We start from the raw sequence: 14,347 nt of genomic DNA, 5'->3' as shown, positions 1-14,347 counted from the left end.
CTCTACCTCAAAATAACTAAAACTTAAAAAAAAAAAAAATTCTCTTACACATAAATAGAAGCAATATAAAGTATTAGAGGTATTATCTCCTTTAGAAAAACATGAGGCTAACACAGAAGTAGAACTTGCAATACACTGGCCTTGCCTAAAATTGAGTAATCCATAACTAAACTTCCCCAAGCCTATTAGTGGCTCTTACTAATACATACGACAATAATAGTGGCTATATTAATAAAAGGGTATGTGTTCCTTATACTACTCCATCTATATTATTAAAAAAACTACTATAAGATCTATTGCAAGTTAATGAATTTTGAGAACAATGAATAATGAATTACATTTAGTGATAAACAGGTATACTTTCCTGTTTTAAGTGATTAATAAGCCAAAAGTATAAAAGGAAATATTTAAATTGCGAAGAATAGTATATCATACCTTAAAAACTTTGGCTGCAAGAGGATCTTTTTCCAAATCAATATCTAAAGGATCAATGTCAACTTCCATTAGATCTTGAAGTAACTCAAGATCAATTTCTTTATCTTTTTCCAAAGAAGAAAGAGGAGGTGCACCTTCAAACAATTGAAAACGATTATGCTGATGATGTATGTAACATAAAATTTAACTAATATGTTGATTTTAATTTCAGAAAAAATTACTTCACTTGTATGTAACGTTTCCACTGACATAAACATCTCTAAATTTTTATACTTGACAATTAAACACTATTAATTATGAAAAATGTATCCATCTATAAACATACAATTAAAAACATGATGCAGGGGTGCCTGGGTGGCTCAGTCAAGAGTCCCACTTTTGATTTTAGCTCAGGTCATGATCTCACAGTTGTGAGATCGAGCCCTGTGTCAGGCTCCGTGCTGGGTCTGGAGCCTGCTTAAGATTGTCTTTCCCTCTCCCCTGCTTGCACTTTCTCTGTCCGTCTTTCAAAAAAATAAAAATAAAAAACAAAAAACAACCCCAAAACAACAACAAAAACCCCAAAACACAAGGTGGTAATATTTGACTTCCTAGCAATTAGCCCGTATTGAATCATGCTGGACAAAACTTTGTTACTGAAAACAATCATTAACCATTTCTAGAATGAGTATTACCCATTTTATTACCTCCAGTAGATAATTCATTATGTTACATCCACTATTTTAGGAAATGATGCCCAGTATTAAAGTGAAAAGCAAAGATTTAAGTTGTAAGACTACTTTCACTTTTTTTTTTTTTTGCCTTTGATCTTTATTCAAAATTAGCTATCCAAAATGATTTGACATCTATGGAATAAGAAAATTTAAGTTTTTATGTAGCAGGCGTCTTTTCTTCTGTGGTGGATTTCTCCTCTGCAGGCTGCTTCTCGGCAGCTGATTTCTTGGTAGCTGCAGCCGGTTTTCCTGCCAAAGGTTTCTTGTGCTTCTTCACACCAATAGCCCTTTTTTCCTTTCTTCCCTCCCAGAGGCCTCTTGCCTGGAACCCCCTTCTCATCTGATTTGGCTTCCAAAGCTGCTGCTGCCTTATTCATTCGAAGTTTGTGATTCTTGGCCTGGCAAAGAATGGTGTCCCGGCACATGGTCTGTGTATATGGGTTTAGCTTCAACACGATTCTCAGGTTTTGCAGTGGATTCTTCTTCAGGACTCCGCAATGACTCCTGTTGTGTGGTACTTGGCGGCCTCTGTGGATCTCTGGAGCTCTTCAAGATTCTGCTAAGATGTGTATTAAGCATCTTGTGCATGGGAAGGTTGTAGTTGCTCTTGAGGGAGGCAGCCTTATGCCAAGTGCCATACAGCTCATCTAACTTGCAGAAGACGCTGTCAGTCCAAATATGCAGAAATGTCCTGCATGCCCACCAGGGGCAAGTTTCAAGATGTTCAGTTTGCTTACATTAAGTAAAGTAATTCCAGGGGCATTTCTGAAGGCCTTTATGATACCACTGTCCTCATTACAGATAATGCAGGGTCCCCTACACTGGATACAATGACAATTTCTCATTGTGTCCTTCCCAGCTCTCATTTGCTGAGAGGCATAACCTTTCTGATATCATTCTAGGCTTTAAGTATTTTAAGAAGCGAAACAGCCTCTCTGGTCGTCTTGTAGCCTTGAACTTTTATCTTCAACCACCAAAGGAAGTTTGGGAACTTCCTCAATACGATGATGTATAGACATGACCAGCGCTGGTAGGCCTGAGGCAGCCAGGGCAGAGCAGATGGCCTGTCGCTTCTGTGCTATTTTCACTCTGCACCAAGGGTGCCACATTTTGTTTGGTACAAACATGCAGGCCAAATATGCAAGACATATATTTCCAGAAGCACCCTGGCCAGAACAGTGAGTCCCAGCATCTCAAACTCTGGGAATTTGAGCCACGGCTCTGCCAGTACCCCAAAACTCAGGACGGGTGGTGACGACCTGTTAAATCACCAACAGCTTAGGGCTATATGTTGTTTCTGCAAAAGCTGGTGCGAACAAAGTTCATGGTATCAGGTCAAATGAAAGCCCTGAACACAGCAGGCAAAGTAACATTTTTGTATACTGGAATCAGTGGACAAGTTCACACCATCACAGGGAGAGGAGAGGACCATGCTCCTCTCAATCCAGCAGCTCCTACAGGAAAAGCTGCTATTCACCTTACTTTTCTACTTTGAATCAGAAATTATTAGGCTCTTAGATGTCTCAAAATTCCTAACTAGCCTGCTATGCCTTACAATAAACCTTACTTTCCCATCCTTCTCACACTCTTATTCAACATTTATTTTTTTTTAACTTTTTTTTTAACGTTTATTTATTTTTGAGACAGAGAGAGAGACAGAGCATGAATGGGGGAGGGTCAGAGAGAGGGAGACACAGAATCCGAAACAGGCACCAGGCTCCGACGCGGGGCTCGAACTCACGGACCGCGAGATCATGACCTGAGCCGAAGTTGGCTGCCCAACCGACTGAGCCACCCAGGCGCCCCTCAACATTTATTTAAAGAATGCCTAGCACATGCCAGCCTGTTCTAGGGTTTAAGTATGTGAAGACAGATATCTGCTCTCCAATACATCAATCGAAGTTCGAAAGTGAGGACACACTGCAGAAATTTCATCAACTACAGCATGATGAGTGCTACCAGAGACCATCTAGAGTGGAAAGCAGCAGCAAAGACAGAGTCCCCAACGCTGCTGCTGCTGCCGCTGCTGCTGGAAAAAGCTTCTCAGAGGAGGACAAGGTTTATGTGAATCTTAGATCAAGAGTTCATCCTGAAAAAACAGGAGGAAGTCTATTCCAGACACAAGGATTATCAGGTAAAAAGGATAAAATTATTACAACATCTAAGACTGAAGAATAACAAACGGCTGAAATGACCACAGCACCTGTAGCATACAGGACAATAACTAGACTCTTAAGAATTAAGGAGCAGGGACGCCTGGGTGGCTCAGTCGGTTAAGTGTCTGACTCTTGATTTGGGCTCAAGACATGATCTCATGGTTCATGTGATCAAGCCGCATGCCTGACAGCACAGAGCCCGCTTGGGATTCTCTCTCCCTCACTCTCTGAACCTACCCCACTTGCGTGCATGCTCTCTCTCTTCCACTACAATAAAAAATTAAAAAAAAAAAAGAAGGAGCAAAGAACTGTACAAACTAAGATACACATACAGTTTTTAAAGCAGCAGAAAACAAAGAAAGAAGAAAAAGAATACACCAAAAAGGCTGGATCTTAAAGAGTAGTAGTCTTTAACTTTACCATCTTTACTAATACCTGATCTTTAATTGTTTTCTAGATTATATATTCTTCAACACAGACAAATCAGACCATCTCAAAATAACTAGGGTATTATGAAAGGATAGCATTTTATTATAATAAGCATTCATTCAGAGAATCGAAACATATTTATCATATTTAACTAATGTATCATATTTAAGGCCAAAACCCTAATACAAAAATATAAAAATTAGGGGCGCCTGGGTGGCTCAGTTGGTTAAGTGTCCGACTTCAGCTCAGGTTGTGATCCCACAGTTTGTGAGTTCGAGCCCCACATCGGGCTCTGTACTGACAGCTTGGAGCCTGGAGCCTGAAGCCTGCTTTGGATTCTGTCTCCTTCTCTCTCTGCCCCTCCCTATGTGTGTTCAGTTTCTCTGTCTCTCAAAAATAAATAAATGTATGTATGTATGTATGTATGTATGTATGTATGTATGTATAAATAAATAAATAAATTTTCTGCTGCACTAAAATTCTGCATTTTGAAATATATTTTCAAGGGTGCTTGGGTGACTCAGTTGGCTAAGCGTCTGACTTCGGCTCAAATCACTATCTCACAGTTAATGGGTTCAAGTCCCATGTCAGCCTCTGTGCTGACAGCTCGGAGCCTGGAGCCTGCTTCAGATTCTGTGTCTCCCTCTTTCTCTCTCTCTCCCTGCCCCTCTCCTGCTCATACTCTGTCTCTCTCTCTCAAAAATAAATAAAACATTAAAAAAGAGAGAGAGAAAGAGAGCAAAGGCTACCTTCAATAAACAAAACTTAAAGAAGGTGCAGGTACCCGTTATATCGTGTGTCAAAGGCTCATCTATAGTCTCCAGCAGCTGAACTGAAGACTGCTGCAGGGAGTCATCAGAGTCACCAGCTGCTGCAGCTACGTCATCACTCACTGCTCCTTCCTCCATGGCTTCTGCCGCTACCGGAGCCAGCAGCTCTCCTGTATGAAAGAAAAGAGCCATAACCGCTTTAATAATTTGTTAGCCAATATCCAAATCATATGAAAGCATATTTTCCTCCAGTTTAGAGAATGACAGCGTGTATGCTCGACCACCTATGAAAGACTGAGGCAAAAGATTCTCCACCTACCTGTGCAAATGCTAGGACCCACCGCTCTAACCTCAAGTGTTAAGGACAAGTAACGAGTAGAAAACACAAACTGTATAATATGACCAGGAGTTATGATAGTCCCTTTACCTATATTAACTCACTTATTCATCAAAACAACTTTATAAGGAAGGTACTCTTATTATCCTTATTTTATGGATGAAAGGAATGAGGCACACAGAGTCCTCAAGGTCACATAAAGAACAGCAGCCCATTGCTGACAATAATAATGAAACAGACTATCTCTAATGTTCCTGTTAACAACATAACTCCTCCATAAAGACTTGACATTTATCACAACTGCCAACATAATTAAATACAAAAGTCATTCCAAATGGTTGCTACTGATACATTAAATACACTTTCACACTTTGGGTTACAGTTTCTTTTAAATGTTACTTATTCAAGCCATGATCAGCTAATTTGGACATACCTTATGAAAAATAAATCCAGACAAACCTGCTAATATATCCTGTAGCATACAAGTTAAGGAATACTGAGCCCAAGCACCACCCCAAGATATATCTCCTCTATTGAAGTCAGTTCCAACCAAAAGTAATAGCAGTCTTTCCAGCTGGGGTTCATTCACAATCTCACACAGATGTATAGTTGGCCTCGTGGCATTTGCAATGCGTGCCAGAACCTGCAATATTTTATAAAGCCATACATTTTATAAAGCCAACATTTTATAAAGCCATACATTTAAACATCAATTACATGTGTTTTTTCCAAAAACAGCTGGAATAATAGTTGTAATTATGTGACATGTGCTTTCATTGTCAAAATAATTGCTTGAGATAAAATGCAAAGAACTGTATTTTCATGGATCAAATATTAAAATCTCATTAAAAATCCTGGTGGAATGGCTAAAAATAATTTTTATAAACAATGAATATGCTACAATAAAGCCTTCAGAGCATGAAAACCCCTCATTATGATAATTTGACACTTATTTGTGTACTTCCTGTTTTAATTAATAGAAAAAGGTAGGTTGAGGATAGACATACCTACCTTATAGGCATTTCAGATCGACATTAGAGTTTTAACTAGGTTAAAAATAGAAATCACATCTACTAAGAAATCTACTTTTTCAATCTTTCAAGGCACAATAATAAAAACCTGAATTACATAAAGCAAACCAATAAAAGCACTATTATTTCTCTTAATCAAAAATCAATCAAAGACTGCAGTCTTTCTTTTTCTTACCCTCTAAGTCTGTAATTATAAATTACGCCTTTCAGTTTACTTACCTTACAAACAAAAAGTAAAAGATCCGCATGACATGTAAAATCCATGGAGAGAAGAAACAGAGTAAGTTTCTGCACTACTGAAATACAACGTTCATGGGCCAGGGTAAATGGAAGTGGTTCTATCTCTGGACTTTCTTTTGTTGTTGTAACTTCTGTATCTAAATTAGAACGGGACCATTCTGCTGTCCGACGTAACCGAATTAAATCCTTGAAGTGCTGCATAGAGAAATTTACAATATTTAAATCAGTGTTTATTAATGTTTATTTATATTTGAGAACATGTGCACATGCGCAAATGAGCGGGGGAGGGGCAGAGAAAGGGGGAGACGCAGAATCTGAAACACGCTCTAGGCTCTGAGCTGTCAGCACAGAGTCCCACGCAGGGCTAGAACTCATGGATCACGAGATTATGACCTGAGCCGAATTCGGAGGCTTAACCAACTGAGCCACCCACATGCTCCTAAATCATTGTTTACCGAGTAAACATTCTTTCACTATAAATTTATTTATAGATGAAAATAGCCACTTCAGAAAACTTACAACTTTTAAAGAACAAAATTTTAGATAAACTGTAAGCTTCAAAAGTAATTATTAGGGGCGCCTGGGTGGCGCAGTCGGTTAAGCGTCCGACTTCAGCCAGGTCACGATCTCGCGGTCCGTGAGTTCGAGCCCCGCGTCAGGCTCTGGGCTGATGGCTCAGAGCCTGGAGCCTGTTTCCGATTCTGTGCCTCCCTCTCTCTCTGCCCCTTCTCCGTTCATGCTCTGTCTCTCTCTGTCCCAAAAATAAAATAAACGTTGAAAAAAAAATTAAAAAAAAAAAAAAAGTAATTATTACTTTCTGATTTCATACATCCAACCAATGGAATAAATAACTCCCTGCAAAATCTAGTTGTTTTTTTCTTTTAATTAAAAAAAAATTTTTTTAATTGTTTTAGGCTCCAGGCTCTGAGCTGTCAGCACAGAGCCCGATGCGGGGCTCGAACTCATGAACCTGAGATCATGACCAGAGCTGAAGTCGGACGCTTACCGACTGAGTCACCCAGGTGCCCCAAAATCTAGTTTTAACTATGTTGCTGATAAATCCTTTCCAAATCGTGACTGTTATCTCCATGTTATAACTAGACTTAATTCCTAACCCACGGGAAAAGGGAAATAAATGGAAGACTTTCATTTTCATTTCCAAAAAGTGAAATTCTACATTAAGGCTACATTGGGTCAAATCCAACATCTTGAATAAAAATTACCAAAACACCCAAAACATAATTCAGAAAAGGTGGATGATAAACCTATTAACATAACTTCAACTATAGAGTATTAACTCAAATTATTTCAAAATCTGATGGAATAATGATAACTTCATATTTAAAGAAACACAATAAACAAAACTGGCTGCTATATGTGTTATCCGCCCCCAAATTAAAAAATAAATATTAACTGGGGCACCTGGGTAGCTCAGTCAGTTAACTGTCTGATTTCGCTCAGGTCATGAACTTGCAGTGCACGGGGTCAAGCCCTACCTCAGGCTCTGTGCTGACAGCTCAGAGCCTGGAGCCTGCTTTGGATTCCATGTCTCCCTCTCTCTCTGCCTCTCCACCACAGTTGCCTTGCCTCTTTCTCTCTTTCTCTCTCAAAAATAAACTTTTTAATTAAAAAAAATATATATTAAGTTATATTTAAAATTTTTATTTACAAATCACAGGATTGATTTTCACTTAGAAAAAACACATTAAGGGGCGCCTGGGTGGCTCAGTCAGTTGGTTGGGTGTCTAACTTCGGCTCAGGTCATGATCTCATGGTCTGTGAGCTCAAGCCCCACGTTGGGCTCTGTGCTGACAGCTCAGAGCCTGGAGCCTGTTTCAGATTCTGTATCTCCCTCTTTCTCTCTCCTCTCCCGCTCATGCTCTATATTTCTCTCTTCTCAAAAATAAATACATCTTAAAAAAAAAATAAAAATAAAAAATAAAAGAAAGAACACATTAACTAAACTATACACTTCCTTGAATCTTTTATCTTCAATTTACTGGCACACAATCCACTTTAAAGTAAGCACACCAGGGGGCGCCTGGATGGCTCAGCAGGTTAAACGTAGGACTTTAGCTCAGATCATGGTCTCATGGTCTGTGGGTTTGAGCCCTGAGTCAGGCTCTGTGCTGACAGCTCAGAGTCTGGAGCCTCCTTCAGATTCTGTGTCTCCCTCTCTCCCTCTGCCCCCTTCCCATACTCGCACTCTCTGTCTCTCAAAGTAAAGACATTAAATAAATAAATAAATTAAATAAATAAATAAATAAATAAATAAATGTAAGCACACTGGAAACATACTGTAAATCCACACTTATCATATATTTCCTTGAGTTAAAAGCTACCTTCCCTCAAAAAGGGAGGGGGGGGGCGGAGGGGGTATAATAGATCTTTCTGTTGATAAACTGAATAATACATATTTAAGTTTCTTAATTATTATTAAAGATACCTTACTCATTTAAAAATATTAAAAGAAAAAGTGACTTTTCCAAAATAATTACATTAAAAAGCATAGATCATACCTTTGAAGTAGCCTGCTTTAGTTTTGCTTGCTCTACCAGAAGTTTATATGATGATCCTTTGTTACTTTGTATTTTTTCTTTTTCCATCTGTTCCACCAAAGCTTTCTGTTTAGCTTTTAATAGGTTAAGTTGCTTAAAGAAAGAAAAAAAAGGTTAATCTTTTTAATCTATATTAAGCTAACAGTGTTAAAAACAACAAAGTAAATTAATATATACCTCAAAGATTTAATACATTCAAATAATGGAATAAAAAACTCCCTTCAAGTTCTAGTTTTAACTGCATTGCTGATAAGTCATTTCCAAATCCTGACTGTTATGTCCATGTTCTAACTAGACTTAACCAATTCCTTACCCCTGGGAAAAGGAAAATAAATGGAAGATTTTCTTATGTAAGCCCCTAATGAGATTGACTGATAGGTATTTTTTTGGAGGGCAAGAAGTATTTTTAAATATGCGGGGAAATATTTTTATTGTATAATATTCTCAGCTTTGTTTCTATGGCCATCTCCCTCAAAAGTAGTGTAATTTTGGAATATCTATATTTTTTATTAATTGAAAATTTTATTGAGATAACTGTAGATACGTAGTTGTGAGAAATTACAGGGACCTTTTGAAGACTTTACCTATTTTCCTCCAGTGATAACATTTTGTAAAACTATACTATAATACCACATCAGAGTGTTGACATTGTTAAAATACACCAATTTTATTAAGATTTCTCTAGTTTCACTTCTACTCTTTTAAAAGTGTAGGTCTGTGTTTGGAAAAAAAAAAAAAAAAAAAAAAGGGGGCGCCTGGGTGGCGCAGTCGGTTAAGCGTCCGACTTCAGCCAGGTCACAATCTCGCGGTCCGTGAGTTCGAGCCCCGCGTCGGGCTCTGGGCTGATGGCTCAGAGCCTGGAGCCTGTTTCCGATTCTGTGTCTCCCTCTCTCTCTGCCCCTCCCCCGTTCATGCTCTGTCTCTCTCTGTCCCAAAAATAAATAAACGTTGAAAAAAAAAATTTTTTTTTAAGTGTATGTCTGTGTTTGTCTATCTTATTTGTATAGAATTCTACATATGTATAGACACATGAACCACCACTACAGTTCCATCACCACCAGGTTCCCTCATATTGTTCTTTTATGTTGCCCACCCCACATCCCTCCTATCCCATCTGCCCAAATTCCAACCCCTTGCAACCACCAGTCAGTACCAATGAACAAACAGACCAAAACAAAGAAGAAAAAAATTCTGCACAGGAAGGCCTTAAAAATCCACTGAATGACTTCACCACATCCCCATATAGCCATATATGCAGAATATTATTCTAAATACAAAGTCACTAGAAGGTAATAGTCATGATTATAAATGAATATTTTGTTAAAAACTTAAACCTACTTCTTCAAAGAACATCTCCAAAATTTCTACTTTTGATAGATTTTTGTTATCAGGGTGAAAAATTAATACACTATAAAGAAATATTCACTTAGCTATAATCTCCATATATGAAGAAAAACATCATAAATTAAAACCAGTATGCACATGTATTAGATGATCAACATATGTGTGTGTGAGAACTACCATAAATCAGTATTTTCAGAAAACTATTCTAAAACCTCTACAATAAATACAACAATTACAATAAAAAATACATAATTTTAATGTGTTTCAAAACAATCACAATCTTAATCAGCAATTTTAATTATTGCAAAAAAGACATTTTTTTCTCAACTATTTGAGAATAAGTTGGCAACCTGATGGCCAATCACCTCTGAATACTTTTTTAAATTTTTTTTTTTTTCAACATTTATTTATTTTTGGGACAGAGAGAGACAGAGCATGAACGGGGGAGGGGCAGAGAGAGAGGGAGACACAGAATGGGAAACAGGCTCCAGACTCTGAGCCATCAGCCCAGAGCCTGACGCGGGGCTCGAACTCCCGGACTGCGAGATCGTGACCTGGCTGAAGTCGGACGCTTAACCGACTGCGCCACCCAGGCGCCCCACCTCTGAATACTTTTGTATGTACTTCCTAGAAACAAAATCTTTCTGCAAACCATAATAAAACCATCAAAATCAGAGAATAATACTAATACACTACTACCAACTATGCCTCACACCCCATTCTAAGTTTTACCAACTGTCCCAATAATGTCCTTCACAGTAAAGAATAAAATAGTAATATTTTACTAAGGAAAACACACTGGGTTATATTCTAGCTTTGCTTTCCATCTTCATATTCTAAATTAAACACAGCAAACATAAACATTAAGTGTTCAATAAAATTTAGCTGAATTCCAAAGGATGCAAATTATTACCACACAATTAGTTAAGAATAAAAAAAAAGCTGAGAGAAAAGCTTCACATCATTTTTCTTGCAAAAGATCAAACAGCTTAGTCAAAAAAAAAACTAAGTGAAACCTAAAATTCAGTGCTAAGTCCTTTTTTTTTAAAAAAGCCCAAAGCTTTCACAAACTTGCCAGTACCTAAGGATTTTCATATAAACTCTCATTACAGTTTAAATCAATTATGCAAATAACTATTGGTAAGACACTAGGCTCCATTCTAGGTATCAAGGATATAGTATATAACCTGGCATATACTGTAAGAGAAAAGAGAAAGAACCCTTTAAAAAAATGATAATAATAAAGCAATGGCTCACAAGAATCTGATGTCAGCTATAAATTCACTTCTACACAGTACAATGCACAGGGACCAAATTTTATGTGTAATTTCAAGAGAGATCATGGAACCACGTAAGAAAAAATCCAGATATATGCACAGATGTCCTATAACAAAAACCACATTCTAATACATGACCTTCTTTCTGTGAAAGAAAGACTGAATGTGTGTGCATGCAAACATTTGCATGTTAAACAGAGAAACATACATGCATATTTGTATTTCAAAAAAAAAAAAAACACTAAAGTGTTCATCAATAGGAAAACAGGTAAACAGATTCTGGAACACTCATGGAAGAGTACTCAAGAATAAAAAGAATCAATGATATACTCAATATGGATGAATCTCAAAAATACCATTTTGAGGGAAAAAAAAGGCAGGTAAAAAAGAGCACTCTGCATGACTCCTAACAAGACTTCAAGAAATCATTCACTCACAGCGAAACACACAGATCTCATATTAACAAAAGACACTACCAAAATTTATGATGAATATAAATGAAAGGAAAAATACGAGACACATGGGAAACACATTGTATGGGGTACTATCCTAATTTAGAAGCCAGAGAAGACCTCTTTGAGGAAGTGAATATAAACTAATGCCTGAGGGGCACCTGGGAGGCTCGGTTGGTTAAGCACCCGACTCCTCATTTCCTGATTTCGGCTCAGGTCCGGTCTCGGTTCCTGAGTTCGAGCCTCACATGGGCCCTCCGTTGACAGCATGGAACCTGCTTGGGATCCTGTCTCTCTGTCCCTCCCCTGCTCATGCTCGCTCGTTCTCGCCCCCTCAAAACAAATAAATAAACTTAAAAAAAAAAAATAAAAGAATGCCTGAACTAATGCCTAGTAAATTAGGTTATCCTACGTGGTAAGGGAGGAAACTCACCGCATACTAAAATCCTGGATGAGAAAACTGGTGGTTCATGAACTCAAATTCAGTAGGGCTAGACTAAAATTCAAACCTGACAGGCACAAAGAGGAAGCAGATGATAGACACCATCAAGCCATGTTAAGGACTTTGAACTGCATGCACAGGTCAACTGAAAGCTACAGAGAATTGGAGAAGGAAATGATATGATAACGTATGACTGAGAACAAAAAGGGTGAGAGGCCTTTTAACTAGACAAAAGAAAATGACAGCCTCTCACTTAGAATGGCAGAAACAGAGATGTAAAGAGGTAGACACTTTAAAGGACCTCACCAAAAATCTGTAAACTACAAACTGTTGCCATCTTATGAATAAGGAAGCTCTGTCTCTCAACTGTTAAATAATTTCCCTAAGTACCTCATTAAATATCATACCTGAGATCTGACAGTAAGTCTATCTCATGCAATGTCAAAAGCAATGTTCTCAAACGTTAAAATTTTAAAAGTATATTGAAAATTACCTGTTTATGATGAACTAGCTGCTTTCTGATTTTTCTGGAATATAATCTATCAAGGCTACTGCTGCCTTTGGAAGACCTATTTATGCTCTGAGTGTGCAGATTATTGTTAATAAAACTCCACTGGTTACCTATAAGAGCAAGAAAACATTTTATTAATAATTCTGTTAAATGTGGTTTTAAAGTATTTTCCACACCTAGAAAACACAAATTTATAAACATGTCAATCACAACAAAGCAGTTTTAAGGAAACTGGTAGTAAGATATAACCCTAGAAAGGCTAATCCAGATCCTAAATGACTTTAAGATCAGAGTTTTCTGTCTCCAATCTTCCCTTTAAGAAAACGGCCATCTTTCTCCATAGTTGCTTAAGATTAATCTTTGTACAACACAGCACTGATGTAACTCAATTCAAACAACAAATGCTCACTAGTGCCTATGTCAAATCCATACGTTAATGCAGGGACCCAAAAAGAGGGCGTTCAATAATCTGACTTTACAAATGTAAAAATAAGGTTAAACGGTTCAAAAATTATGCTGTGTAGCTCGACTTACTCTCATTTTTTAAAACGTGTCCAGACTATTACTTTAAGTATCATTCTTCTTTTCAATTCAGGCTCAATACCACCCCTGAACCACCCCTGAAGTAATCTCCAATTACTTGTTCATGCTTGCTTAACCTAAAGATATCTTCCCTATTCTCTAATATCCATTAGTCAATTCAAATTCTTCAAAACCTACAAAAAATGTCTTCCACCAATGCATTTCCATATTATCTGAATGATATAAATAAAAACTAAGACCTTCAATACTGTAATATTCCAACTTTATATGACAGTTGTATATAATTGTAGATACCTCTATATCCCATAAATCAGTAAATTGAGCCAAAGACTCTAAATATTTAAAACATATTTTCTCTACATGAATAAAATACCCCACCCTTTTATCAAAAGTAATGGGCCCCATTTGACTTATCAAATGATAATCAATTGATTTATCTAGAAAACACTCTGAGGGATCTTTTTTAATACTATGGTCCTGACAATGTATAAAATTCAAATTTTATGGCACTTAGATATAAGATGCAGCTATTCCAAAACCTTTAGGAAAAGTGTCATTAGGTTGGAAGAAAGGAAGAAAATAATTTGTCTTACAGCTTGATTTCCTTTAACTTTTAAATTTTTCTATGCCCCAAAAGTTTATGGAGAAAGACTGAAACTCAAAAAAAAGTAAAAAACAAAAACAAAAAATAAATAAATCTGGTAATTTCCATATCTAAGCATAAAAGCTCCTTATAGTCAATTAGAACTATGGGGCGCCTGGGTGGCGCAGTCGGTTAAGCGTCCGACTTCAGCCAGGTCACGATCTCGCGGTCCGTGAGTTTGAGCCCTGCGTCGGGCTCTGGGCTGATGGCTCAGAGCCTGGAGCCTGTTTCCGATTCTGTGTCTCCCTCTCTCTCTGCCCCTCCCCCGTTCATGCTCTGTCTCTCTCTGTCCCAAAATAAATAAACGTTGAAAAAAAAAAATTTAGAACGGTACTCCATAATGGTAAATAGAATGACACACTATACTAAAATAACAAGATTTCCTATTCATAAATTCACTGATATGTATGGTATTAGAAAGTATTTAAATGAGCCTGGAAATACCTCATGAAAGACACAGTTGTAT

At 37.5% G+C, this 14,347-nt stretch overlaps 1 protein-coding gene and 1 pseudogene across 15 annotated transcripts in view; both read right to left on the bottom strand.

The window, feature by feature from the left end:
* Nucleotides 1-14,347, bottom strand: part of BIRC6 (baculoviral IAP repeat containing 6) — a 224,586-nt gene that overhangs the window by 114,314 nt on the left and 95,925 nt on the right. For all 15 annotated transcript variants that reach the window (XR_015248981.1, XM_086700326.1, XM_086700335.1 and 12 more), the window contains 6 exons: nucleotides 12,678-12,805; nucleotides 8,631-8,762; nucleotides 6,091-6,306; nucleotides 5,300-5,483; nucleotides 4,518-4,673; nucleotides 436-569 (listed from right to left, as the gene is read on the bottom strand). Coding sequence is in view for 14 of the 15 variants with exons in the window: in XM_086700326.1 (XP_086556452.1) it covers nucleotides 436-569; nucleotides 4,518-4,673; nucleotides 5,300-5,483; nucleotides 6,091-6,306; nucleotides 8,631-8,762; nucleotides 12,678-12,805 (950 nt within the window). In the remaining variant the exon portion in view is untranslated. The remainder of the gene's footprint in view (nucleotides 1-435; nucleotides 570-4,517; nucleotides 4,674-5,299; nucleotides 5,484-6,090; nucleotides 6,307-8,630; nucleotides 8,763-12,677; nucleotides 12,806-14,347) is intronic.
* LOC147582329 (large ribosomal subunit protein uL4 pseudogene) lies at nucleotides 1,215-2,580 on the bottom strand (annotated as a pseudogene).

This window comes from Puma concolor, chromosome A3, assembly GCF_028749965.1.
Source record: "Puma concolor isolate L17-30 chromosome A3, mPumCon1.1.hap2, whole genome shotgun sequence".
Classification (NCBI taxonomy): Eukaryota; Metazoa; Chordata; class Mammalia; order Carnivora; family Felidae; genus Puma; species Puma concolor.
Note: the sequence above shows the minus strand (reverse complement) of the source record. Positions and strands in the feature narration are given on the sequence as shown.